The 12,744-nt window shown below is 51.9% G+C and overlaps 4 protein-coding genes across 4 annotated transcripts; 1 reads left to right on the top strand and 3 right to left on the bottom strand.

Annotated features, from left to right (window-relative positions):
- Positions 1–275: 275 nt before the first annotated feature.
- Positions 276–1,778, bottom strand: CCOS01_12790 (uncharacterized protein; the record flags this gene model as incomplete). Its single annotated transcript, XM_060460938.1, has 2 exons — positions 276–1,302; positions 1,480–1,778. 2 exons carry the CDS (start codon positions 1,776–1,778, stop codon positions 276–278), a joined length of 1,326 nt encoding a protein of 441 aa, XP_060308140.1.
- Positions 1,779–5,586: 3,808 nt separating this feature from the next.
- On the top strand, positions 5,587–7,857 carry CCOS01_12789 (ubiquitin fusion degradation protein; the record flags this gene model as incomplete). Its single annotated transcript, XM_060460937.1, has 1 exon — positions 5,587–7,857. The coding sequence occupies one exon, from the start codon at positions 5,587–5,589 to the stop codon at positions 7,855–7,857; it is 2,271 nt and encodes a 756-aa protein (XP_060308139.1).
- A 320-nt stretch (positions 7,858–8,177) lies between these two features.
- CCOS01_12788 (uncharacterized protein) lies at positions 8,178–9,064 on the bottom strand (the record flags this gene model as incomplete). Its single annotated transcript, XM_060460936.1, has 3 exons — positions 8,178–8,208; positions 8,274–8,700; positions 8,761–9,064. The coding sequence occupies 3 exons, from the start codon at positions 9,062–9,064 to the stop codon at positions 8,178–8,180; spliced, it is 762 nt and encodes a 253-aa protein (XP_060308138.1).
- Positions 9,065–9,568: 504 nt separating this feature from the next.
- On the bottom strand, positions 9,569–11,193 carry CCOS01_12787 (uncharacterized protein; the record flags this gene model as incomplete). Its single annotated transcript, XM_060460935.1, has 8 exons — positions 9,569–9,915; positions 10,049–10,158; positions 10,240–10,361; positions 10,441–10,692; positions 10,750–10,817; positions 10,893–10,929; positions 10,996–11,015; positions 11,070–11,193. The coding sequence occupies 8 exons, from the start codon at positions 11,191–11,193 to the stop codon at positions 9,569–9,571; spliced, it is 1,080 nt and encodes a 359-aa protein (XP_060308137.1).
- Positions 11,194–12,744: the final 1,551 nt, after the last annotated feature.

The raw sequence follows: 12,744 nt of genomic DNA, 5'->3' as shown, positions 1-12,744 counted from the left end.
ATCGTGACACTGTTTTCTTGCCATCAGCTCGGGTCTCGTCGACGGAGAACTTGGGTCTAGAATCGCCACTTACATTGCTACCGCATTCCCAGCAACTTTTTGCGATACGAGCCTAAGGTTGATAACCTGTGTTAGCATTATCGGGTTCCCGGCCATGACGCATACTCTTCGCTAGATGACAAGAAGTCGAGGGGACGAGGAAGGGGCGGACGATGAATAGCATTGTGGCATACACTTTGGAACAGGCCGGGCCAGACGGCAAAAGGACGTCCGACTCAGCCCAGCAACACCCTCTGCGCATCAATGACCTCGCCCATGATGCAGTCTGGGAAGCAGGCGCCATTTCGTACCTTAATCTTGGGCTGACTCTCGTGCTCTTGGTGCTGGACCCAAGCACCGCCGTCGGCGTCGACGACAATCACGTCGGTATCGGCCAGCTCGGTCACGGCGCTGGGTGTCTGGTAACATTCCTCGCACCACCACTTATTGCAGCCCGCGCAGTATCTCTCTCGCAGGCAGTCGATGCATCGAGCGACGAAGGACGTTTCCGATCCGGTGCAGAGCTGCGGTGCCGTTGCGGCCTTGACTGACGATGCTAGGAGAGGCGGAGGGGACAGGAGAGGACGTTGAATCGCCGGAGTCCCGCTGTGAACTGACATGCCTTCGGGTGCAGCACCGCAACCGGCACAGCCGCCCAGGGCGACTGTCGCCACGGCCCATTGCCGGGCTGAGGCCGGGGTTCTTACCTTGCCGTAAGCAGGCGAGTTCATATGGTGAGGCCCGGTGCAAGCAACTGCATCAAAGGCAATGATACCGTGGCAGTCGACCAGAGTGTTGGCCCACTCCTCGACCGGCGGACGTGAAATAATGCGGCCTTTCCTATAATACCAGTCCTGTTCCTCGCTTCGAAGAGATGATGTCAACGCCTGCTGCGACTTGGCATTCCACCCTGCGCTGATCTGCGCTGCGTGCGAGGCGGTGCCAGAGGATACACCGGGTGATGCGAATGAGGGCAGCGGAGTGTCCTTGGCACCGAAAACGTAGAGACCCTTCAGCCGGGGCATGCCCTCTGGCCGCGACGGTCTGCAGGCATATTGAAGAGATGCGCACAGCTTGCGCTCGTTCAGGTTCTTGACGCCGCGAATGGATAAGAGTCGCACGCTGTAGGATGGGTCGAGAATGATTTCGTGGCAGAGCTCAGCCGTCACGGACAAGCCGTCTAAGATCAGCGTCTGGACGTCTTGGAGTATGTTCTGTCGGCGGATGCCTGAGAAGATGCCTCTCAGCGGACCGGAGTAAAAACTGGTGAGAATCGGGCGTTAGTCGAGTCGTTCTACCGCACCATGGTCGGCCCTCTCCGGCATCCCCACCGCGTCGAACCGGCCGCGACCCCAGGGGGAGGGGGGGGGGGGGCATTGGGGAGATGAATGTCACCGACGGTGGTAGGAGGTGGAGTGGAGTGAGGTCGAGTGGACGCACTCATCTTCGGTCAGATTCTCATCAAGTTGGACATTACGCCAGACTTCACCACCGCGATCAATGCCGTCGATTTCAAACTGCGCCGCGCGTACGTGGATCAGATCAAGATGGCGGAATACGCCAGAGGTGTGTTTGATCAGTTCTCGGAATGCTCGGCTCGTGGAGGCAAGGCTCAGACGGTCATAAGCGGAGAGGTGAGGAGCTGTGTGGGCGAGGATGAGAGGATTGGACAGGAGATGGAGGAGATTGGTGACCGAATTCTGGTAAAGCGTGTAGGCGTCCTCGACGTCCTGGAGCATGTTACGGCGAACGCGCGCGAAGGGTAGAAACGTGGGAGCAGAGACGAGGTATTACGCGACGGCCGTAAACCTCGAGGGTCTGCGGCGATCAGTCTGGAGGTTGAGAGGTGGTGAAGGTGCTGTTGTAAGACGAGAAAAGAGAGGCCGAGAGCCAGAAAGCTAAATAGGTGGAAGGATGGCCGTCAAGGGAGGACGGGCAGAACTCGGTCGTAAGCGCAATCGCAATCGGAACTTGGTCAGACTGATGATGCTCACTGTTTACATGTAAAGATAAGAGCTTTCGGCTTGGTAAGGTAGAGATCTAGACTGCCAGACAAGAGACGTCTTGGGGCGGACGACATGTCGGTCTAAATATCTACAGCATCGAGCCCTGACTGGTACAGGAGAGACGATGGTGGGCTACGTAGTGCCTGGGCAAGACAAGAAACGTGGGAGTGTCTATCCTTAGCTTTGCGGTGAAGAGGTACCCCGTCACGCCGTCAAGCAAGGCGAGACAGGGAACTTTGGAAGCAATACCTACTGTGTAGATGTACATCGAGCAAGGGACCTTGGGGGTCAACCGCGCCGTACGTACAGTCAACAAGATGCGCCGAGAAATGCAGCACGGGCAGGCTAGAGCTGTGCAGGCTAGACCGGTCCAAGGTCCAAGTGGATGGTCGTCCAGATTGCCCACACACCCGCCCCGTGCCATCATCCACGTCCCATAGCTACCTACCCACGTCCCTCCCCTCCCATCCGGGCCTTCGCACCGTAGTGGCTGGCACAGAGCGAATAGCGGAGGGCAGGTAGAGACGCAAGAGTCACAAGTGTTCCCACTATCCACTTGTTGCTCGCCTTTGGCTTCCCCAGGAGCTTGCAGGGCAGGTATTATCGGCAGAAGGTGGTAGCGTGGGTGGTAGTGTAACCGTGTAGCATCCATCTGGGGTTGGCCCGGTTGGGTCGACCGTCGGACCCTGAAAGAGAAGATCGGCCGTGTCCAGTCAATGGAGCCATTTGTGGCAGATGGGGGGCAAAGAATAGTGCGGTTGAAACGGAAGAGCTTCAACCCGCCGCCTGGTGCGGTCTTGGCAACTGCAGAGCAACAGAGAAGGTCCGCTGCGCTGGCACCTTTGACATTGATGCTGAGAATCTCTCCAAAGTATCCGTCTTTCGCGTTTTGCTACTCGGTACCTTACTCCGTGCCAAGCATGCAGGCGTTTATGCGCCTTTGCTGACTTTGAGCGGGAGCTTGGGAACAGAGAGAGAGGGTGTACGTAGAGTCAGGAAAGCCAATAAGGTACGGACCGAAATGTGAGGCACTGGATGGGGAGTGATGTGTATGGAAATTGCTTGAAGCTTGGGTGAAGGCCCGAAGGGTTGTGGAAAGGGGGTGGGGGAGGGTTGGGGGTGATGATCCGAGTAACGGTGTGTTGTTGAGTTCTGGTGCGGTGCGATGAGATGAGACGAGTTGATAGGCGTACCTACAATAAAGTATAATGCTCCATTAGGTCAGGTGTGCTGACATTCTTTCATCAAAAAAAGAGACACCGAAAACCGACACTGGAGATCTAACAATGTTGGATAGGTTGTCAAGACTTGATGGGGGTTGGGTCTTGAGTGAGCCCTGATGCGCATAACCGCCCTGTCTCGTCCGAGATAACCGGTAGGATCTGTAAAATGATTGCGCGACATTCGTACGGCTATAGAGAGACATGAACAGGTCTCCCCGGTCACGCTGAGCATCATCCTATCGCTATGTACGGTCAAGTACGGATACAAGCGCAGTTTCTTGACTCCTTCATCAGGATGGCGCTCTCATCTCATTCCGCCCCATCAAGCTCCATCCCGCGCAAGAGAGAGGTCTGTGGAGTCCAAGCTCCAATGAAGGTTATCGAGCTGGGCATGTCTTGAAAGTGTTACATGACCAAATTAGCCGCTCCAACCGCTTAAACCTGCCATGACTGAGCGAGGATAGCTGGGCTGGCTGGTTAGGTGATTGTTGAAGCCCACCACCATCTGCACAACAGCACGACTGCCGCAGCGCAAGCTTGTTGCTGGTTCGCTATTCGGTGTTCCTGGCCGAATCAAGTGCGAAAGCTTGGTTGGGGTTGGCTTTGCCGGAAATGGTGACTTTGATCCCATCCCCAAGGTTACCGAGCCATAGGTGAGAGGTACTTCAACCTCACATACCTAGGCTGCATACGGTACAGCTTCGCTTCGTGGGGTAATAACAAGATGCCAGTTGGACTGGTTCCGCTCCGCTGCTCTGCGCTGCCACTCTGGCAGTCTCACGGGTGGCCATACATTGTCCGTACAGGACTACACTCCTCCAGGCTCTAGTGGTGCCGCCTTCGACTTTTGGCTGTCAACCGCCGATAAGATGGCGCCGTAGCACAGCGGCACGTTCCTTGGCCGGCGCTCGACTCGAGCTGCTCATGTCATTGTGACCACTTTGCGTATCTCGGGTCATGCTGCCTCAGATTGGAGTTGCGACTCGCATCGGAGCGACTGTACGTGCACGCCTGTCCGTGCCTCTGCCTCGAGAGGTCCCATGTCTGCCTCATTGCTCGGTACGGAGTTGCGAGTTGCTGCAAAGACGTTGAATAGTGTCGAGCAAGCTGCGAGTCGCGAATATCCATACCAATTGTGTGCTCCGCACTCCGTACATAATTGGTAATTAATAGGTGGTAGGCTAGAGGGGTTCCCATGCCTATTTTGGGTACTGTTTCGGCGCGCTGATCCGCTAGCCAGCCCTGCTCCGGGGGGCACGGAGTGACAGTCCGGAGTCGCGGAGTCGGGAGTTTTGGCCACATTTGTTTCTGCTGGTTTTGGTGAATGGGGAACCCAATAAATAGTAGAAGCATGAGGTGTCAAGGACTCAGGTTGTGTTGCAGTGGTTGAGCGCTCAGTGGTTCAAGTGTTTGGCGAGCTGGGATATGAGGCTTCTTGGCAGACGCACATCATGATTCAGCTTTATTTGGCATGATTGGTTGAGTGGTATTGGTTTTATCTTGGTTTTCTGATTGCGCGTAGAGTATTGGTCAAGGGCGTGCGCAGAAGATTGTTGAACCGGCAATGTGCCAATGCCCATTGTCTCGCCTGCGTAAATTGAGAAGGTCTGAGAAGCTTCCCATTTGGACTCTTAGAGGCTTGGGGCCTTGGAGCAGTACCGTGAAGTGTGTTTAGTAAGCATTTCTCTCGTTTCCATTCTCGCGATCGTCGGGTCGCACCTTAGGTCGGCGGTCAGCCAAACTATCCCGGATCCGACTGTTCATCACACCTCCGTGTTGCTAACCTTAGGTAAGCAGCACAGTACCTAGGTACTTTAGTTGGAATGTGTAAGATATGTAATTGTGGCGCGAGCTGACCTGAATGGGTTTAGGGATATGTGGCGCAGATCTATGTACCTTAGGTTCCTCTCTCGGCTTTCTCCATTGCGGGAGGCGGCCCACATCATGTCGTCAGCGAGTCAACCTGGAGCTTGTTGATTTTACTTACTGTGGGTGGAATCTAGAAGAATCCAACCAGCCTGCTGATTCATCCACACTGTCGCCATGATACTTCCCAAATGACAACACAAATCCTATCCTGGAATTTACTTGCTATACTTTCTACAGATGCCTACTCACGGCTTGGGCCACCTCGACTTCAATCCACCGGCCATGCCCAGACACAGCAACTCGATCAACAGCCCTCTGAGCAGATAACCGTTACCCCTCCACCCCACCTTACCCTTAGCGACGGCCGACGCGTCGAACAACAAGACCTACGATACCTTACTTAAGATTACCACCCTACTCTGACTTGGACGAGACTCCGCTACGCCAATATGGAGAACGAACAACCCGAGTTGAAGTGGTCTGCACCGTTTGCGGTCGTGCCTCCCATCAAATCTGCTTCGAGAGACTTGCGCGGCGACAAGATCCTGCTTCCTCAGTCCGCCCTCGAGCAACTGCTCGCAGCGTCTCCGAGACCACCCGCGCCCTCCAATTCGACCTTCACTTCCTACGACCCCTTCAATCCATACGCGCGACAGCAGCAGAGCCTCTACCAAGAGACCTCCCAGCAACTGCCGAACCCTTTAATGTTTCGCCTGGTCAATCAAAAGAACGGAAATACTGTATACGCTGGCATCCGCGAGTTTTCGGCCGAGGAAGGGGAAATTGCGCTGGGTCCATATCTCATGGATGCTTTAGGGCTACTCCCTACTGACTTTTCTGTCGATTCCCTCCCAAAAGAGTCATCTGAATCGACATCTGGCATGGTTCTCGATACTGAACCACGGTTGACGGTCTACGCCAAGCAACTACCCAAGGGCACCTACGTCCGGCTCAGACCCCTCGAAGCCGGCTATGATCCCGACGACTGGAAATCACTTCTCGAACGCCAGCTACGCGAAAGCTACACAACACTCACAAAGGAAACGGTCCTCTCTGTGCGCGGCGTCAAGGGCGAAGACTTCAAGTTCCTGGTCGATAAATTCTTGCCAGAAGGTGACGGCATTTGCGTGGTTGATACGGATCTGGAAGTGGACATTGAGGCTTTGAATGAGGAGCAGGCTCGCGAGACTATGCGCCAGATTATGGCCAAAGTTCAGCCTGGTGCTTCTAATGGAAGCTCAATAGGAGGCGAGATTGACGTGTGGAAGCCTGTCAACGGCCAGGTTTTGCAGGGGGAATACATCGATTACGAACTGCCCTCTTGGGATCGGACCCGGCCCTTGAAGATTGAACTTTCCAAACTCCCTCACCCTGATCGTATCGACTTGTTCGTCAGTCCGAGATCAGCACGACAGCGAGCACGACCGCGAGATTCAGAATATGTCTTTGGCAACTTCAATCCTGCTGAAGACGGCATCAAGTTCATCACTATACAACCCACAAATGTCGAAATGGAGAGTGCTGAAGAGCTTCTCATTTCAATCTATTGCTATCCGCTGATCGGCAACGATCAAGTCCCAAACCCAGCATCCTATCAACTCAGGGTCAGAGCTGAGGCGGGAGAAGCATCAAGAGATGTACCTTTTGGCTCGGAACCCGGGGACTCTAGGTCTCCAGACGAAGAGCAGTGTACGAATTGTCTGCAGTGGATTCCTCAGCGGACAATGGTCTTGCATCGGAACTTCTGTCTTCGGAATAATGTTACCTGTCCAAAGTGCAAACGTGTCTTCAAGAAGGGGTCGGATGAGTGGGAAACTCATTGGCACTGCGAGCATGACGATGCTTTTGGAGATTCGCTGGCGAGCAAGGCCAAACACGATGCCGTGCGTCACACTGAACAGCAGTGTCTTGGCTGCGAATACACTGCTTCATCCTTGGTGGAATTGGCGCTACACCGCACAAGTGTCTGTCCTGGCAAACTCATTCTTTGCCAGTTTTGTCACCTCGAGGTACCACAAGAGGGGGATCCATTCAATCCTTCGGCAGAAACAATCTTGTCTGGCTTGACTTCGCATGAGCTAGCAGACGGCGCGAGAACCACCGACTGCCACTTGTGTGGCAAGATCGTACGGATGCGAGATATGTCAGCTCATATGAAGCACCACGAGTTGGACAAAATCGCTCGAAAAAAACCCGAAATCTGCCGCAACATCAACTGTGGCCGCACCCTGCATGGCGTCGGATCTGCTGGAGTTGTTGGTGCCGGAACAGCAATGGGTCAGGGACCCGGTAACGATCTGGGTCTCTGCTCGCTGTGCTTCGGCCCCCTCTACGTCAGCATGCATGACCCAGAGGGCAAAGCGCTCCGGCGACGTATCGAGAGAAGATATCTCGGCCAGCTGATGACCGGTTGTGGTAAGAAGTGGTGTGGAAACGAGTGGTGCAAGTCAGGGAGGATCAACCTTGGACTTGATGCGAAGGGTGGCAGCGCGCAGGCCGCTCTTCCGCTCGTGAAGCCGCTCGTGCAAAGCATTCCCGAGATGAAAGAGCCCATGCACTTTTGCGTCGATGAGACTTCACAACGACGGAGGAGATTAGCGGAAATGCTGGCGAGTGAGGGTGTATGGGACTTTGAATGGTGCATAGCGGCATGCGAAGCGAGCTCAGGAGATTTGGATAAAGCGCGAGAATGGCTGTCCAATTGGGCGCCTATGAAATGATTGAGAAGGCTAGCAGCATTGTTGGGGACAAATCTAGGCGTATCCAAAGGCGTTAGCAGGTATAGAGCATCGTTGATACCACATAGAATTGAAGAGGCAAAGGTGGGACTTGATTGTCGGCGTTGAGCAAGATGGTAGTATGGTTACAATTGCCCCCACATGAATTTTCAAACACGATTGACGATAAGCATGAAAATTGTGTCGCAAAAAGAAATATAATGATATTATGGAATGACTGGTGCTATTAATACAATTCCATATTCGATCCTAGTCTCCTGTTAGGCGGCTTGCAGATACAACCAAGAGGCCAACTGAACGCTTTAAAGAGGCTGGTATCCGGCTGTAGATTGACTGACATATGGCGGTCTTGCAAAATTAGCAAGCATCTCCTTTACTGTTTCTGATCAAAGTCTTACCTCAGGAAATTACGCGCGCCAACAATGGCTGCAGCTCCACCGGCGTAGATGCCGAGAAGCCTGCTCCAACCGGCGTTGCCGTAGGCTGATTGACCGACTGACAGCGCAATTAAGTCATAGACCAGACAGCCTCCAAAGATCCAATCACTAATGCTCGACAACAATCCGAACCCTACTCCGGTGAGAACCTTTACAGTGGTAGATGGCTGCTGGTGAACAAAGTATGCAACCGAACCGTTGTGTAGCAGGTCCAAGACGCCGATACCAGCAAAGGTTTTGGCAACGACGTGGGTAAGAACAGAGTTGACAGACTTTGTGTTCATGGGCGGAAGACGATTGAAGATGAAGTACAGTTGGGCAAGGCTATTAATGATGACGAAGATGTTTGCAACCTTCAGGTCAGATTTGTTCCAGAAGATCATCCATGCTTTTGAAGACAATCAGCACAACTCAAGAGGTAGACAGAGGAGTAAAGATTGCTACTCACTAGCAATACAGAAGTTTCCGACAGCGTAAAATGGGGCAAAGTCAACCATAGTGCCTATATCGGAGGCCATGGGCTCTACTTTGGGGTCTGCCTTGTATAGGCGATATAGCCAGGCAAGCTGGAAAAGTTGCTGAGGGAAGAAGAATCCAGCAATGAAGAAAGGCTGAGGCGACCAAAATGACAGGTTGGCGTCGTGAACATCCTTCATATTGGGAGTGCTAAGCATGCCATAGTTTTGAGCTGCAAAGTCGACAGCAAAGGATAGTGGAGCCAACCATTTGGCAGTAGACAGTGAAACGCCCATGTTGTGAATTTCTGCTAGCAGTGCTGTACACGTAAATTTCGAATAGTTAGTTTGAAGAAGAAAAGTCCTGGTTCGTGAAGCTCACAAAGTTGAGGTCATGGAGATGGTCTTATTGGGTTGAGGAAGAACGGATTCCACCCATGACGCTTTCAATTGGAGTCGTACGTCAGTGGTAGTTAAGTGGTACAAAGCCTCGAGCTCGGGTACTACCACCTACCGATCTCCGACGTTCCGGCGATTTCATTAAAGTTACAAGCTCATGACGCGGACTCCCTAGTGATTCCACGTGCGACTGCCACTACTTAAGGGGAATTCTATACGTCATTGATTATCGGTAGCCCGGAGAACGCCGCCAGTCAAGATCCATATTCTTCCGCACGGAGCCCAGTCCGGGCCTCCACTTCTCACACCTATTCAAGAACTCGGATCGGATCCGACGCGGCGACAACTCATCTCTTGATATAACTTCTATGTCTATGTGCCATCGGCTCTCAATTTTTCATTTCAATTTCCCATTGGAAAGTATGTCTCTTCGGGTACGTTGACCGTATCTCCCGCACTGCGCTCCACGTCGCAGTCAAACTCCAGTCCAAGTTTTCGCAGATTGGCAATGCTATTGATGTCGCCTGTGAGACTGGTGCGTAGCGTCTCCTGTGGTGCCTCTCTTGCCTTGGACGAAGCCTTCCCGGGTCGACTCAATACACTCAAGGGATACCTCAGGGTCCTGCCTGTAGAACCTGACCCAATAGAGTAGTATCTTTCATGGCCGCTGCCATACTCCGACGTGAGTCGTTGTTTTCGTCTCGTTTGGCCAATTGTTTCGATGGCTCGTGGCAGCGTGTCGATGCTAGCTATACCAAATGGTTGGTATGAGCATGGCAACTTTTGGACCACCTTTCGTAAGGAAGGCACACATGAACAAACGATCAAGGTGCTAATCTCTGCTTCAGACCACAATATTGGGGTTGCTAGGTCATCTTTGACAATGTGTATCAGCTTTGACGATTAGTCTTGAAGAGGTAGATTGCTCACGTGTGTCGTCAATTCCCATCTCGGTGACGGAGTGCATGCGAATCACAGAAATAGCGACAACCCTAGAGATGGGTCAGAACATGTTCTCGAGTCCAGTTTCCTTCACGCAACTAGCGAAGCTCGAGGATCCATGTGGCACTCACAATAAACCCAATGACAACATGGCGATGAGGCCAAGTCTTTTGACCAGCGGCAGTTGCAACTTCCATAAAGTGGGAACTGGCTGTATGAATAAGATCAAGTCGGTGCAGAGATTGAATCCAAACTGATGTATTCTGCAGTCAGTTTGATATCTCGTTCAGTCACATACCGACATCAGGGTCGAGGCTAGACTTTTCACTTACGCCGCTCCACCATAGAACCGGGAGGTCAAGGCAAGTCCCTTCCATACCCACGGTCCAGGCTTTCGCAATCGGTTTACATTGGAATATTGGGATGAGGCTCTCTTCGATGGCCTGACCGCAAAGAAAGAGGATTATGGCCCTGTTCATCACCACGAGTCTTCGATCTGGTAGCATTCGTATGTAGAGAACAGCGAAGGACATTTTGGCGAGAGCCAGGCCGTAGCTGTACGTTGCCGAAGTCGCGATAGTCAACTTTCTTCAAGTCAGCTACTATGGACTATTTTCAGGACCGCAGAGATGATGGATTACTTTGAGGAACTGCTCGTATTCTGAAACACTGACATCGTGGTGATGCCTGCCAAGTCCTGAATGAGCCGCTGCTCCTGCTGGTTAGCATTCGACAGCCGCACATGTCAAGTAAATTGCTAGGTGATGGTTAGGCGTTGACTCACAGATCATGGTCGCAGTGAACATGCCCATCGCGAAAACCTATAGAACAACACTTATCAACTTTCCTCTGCGCAGAGTAGGTCTGGTCGAATGGGTCTGGCGTACCCAGCTAGCGGTAATGAGAACTATACACGACTTAGTGATGTCGATCGAATCCTACTTTCTCACACGTCACATACCGTCATCGAGGCCGTAAGTTCTCAGACTTGTTCTAACAGCCATTCGTATCGAGACAACCAGTGTAGTGATACATATCATGGCTACTGTCGAACCAACGAGCGCTCCTACCATATTATCCGTCATGGTATGCGCTCCTATAGTGTCCAACAAGACTCTAATGTGCGCGACACATGCCCCGAATAATTCGAATTCTCAGGATTCCGAAAAGCTCGTGACGATAGTCGGTACTCTGGGCACTCTGCAGATAGTGACAAGTGACACTTTACGCCTGCAGAAACGAAAGAATCTGCGCCTCAGCCCATGATTCTAGGCGTGTCGAATGACTATGAGAGAAAGTTCTCACGCTGATAACGAAAATGTAGGTGAGAGGGCTCAAGAATATGATACGAGTGTACCATGGATCATACCTATGACAGGTAAATGCCATAAGAGGGTGCTGTCAACGTTACTTATGCATGGTAGTGGGCGGGTTGAGCTGCAACAAGCAGTATTCGGCCCGCGCGACATAAAATTGAGTTTTCCAAATCCCGCTATGAACTAGTCAGTTGCTCAGTCATGTTCAAGACATTATTTGTTAGGTAGGTCATCGCATGTGGATGATTTAAATCGAACAGGCTGCCTGCGTCAATGCATTGACCGTCGGAATCGAGTAAAAGCCAAAAGATGACTATGAAGGTGGCTGCCAGAATCAGGTGATTCGACGATGATAGTATTAACCTATTAGGTTTTGCTTGATCGCGGCCTTTGATCTTCGGGGTATGAATTGAGTCTAAGCAACTATTCTCCGGGAACATGCATGTAAAGGAACCCAATACCTTTTTCTCTGGGAGGGGAACATCAGACATTAACTCAAATAACAGAATCAGCTCTTGGAGAGAGTTCCACTCAAGCAACCCAGACGAAGCTTTTGCCTTTTGACTAAAAAGCGCGCTGAAGATGTGGTTCATTGAGTTCAGAGGAAGCAGCAGTACCCTGATACCTCGTCAACATGGGATCTCTTGGCACATCACCCACGTGCGAGATGTAACGGTCTCTGGTCCAAACACATCGGGATTTCGGTTTTAAGCACAAGCTCGGAGTCAAACTTGAGGTAGCACCCAATAGGATCGCTCACGATGAATGTTTCTGCGTGGTTGAATGTGTGTATACGTGACTCGGACAAAGTTTGTCCATGCCCTCCCCTGCCCCTGACGTACCTATGTCGACAGTGAAGGTGTAGGATCCACTTGGGAATCATGGAACTGATGCCCTCGCGAACGGAGGAGACTAGATTGTGTGTTTCGCTTCATCAGCACGACAGAAACAAAAAGATCACCGGGCCGTAGCAACGCAACTATCGCCATCTCTATAATTTGAATTGCTTCGCTGGCCACAACTGTCAGCCTGAACCCACACTTCAGAAATTCTGATCCATTACCGCTAGCCCACGGCGGTCATTATGTCAAAGTTCAGAAAGTGTGTGGAATGACGTTAGGATCGGCGTCCGCGTTAACAATCTTTATCGGCTGAGACCGACTTCAAACGAGTAAGGAAGGCGATGAGCCTGACAATTGATGAATACGAGCGTAACAGAAAGGGGCGCTGCCAAAGCTCTAATGTAACATGGTACTTTACTCACTAATTGATTGAATCGTGCTTGTCGGGAGAATCGTACGTATGAGATCAGATAAAAGC

The sequence above is a fragment of the Colletotrichum costaricense genome (genome assembly GCF_030867565.1).
Source record: "Colletotrichum costaricense strain IMI 309622 chromosome Unknown Scaffold_16.1, whole genome shotgun sequence".
NCBI classification, from domain to species: domain Eukaryota; kingdom Fungi; phylum Ascomycota; class Sordariomycetes; order Glomerellales; family Glomerellaceae; genus Colletotrichum; species Colletotrichum costaricense.
The sequence above is the reverse complement of the archived record's forward strand: the minus strand, read 5'-3'. Positions and strand labels throughout refer to the sequence as shown.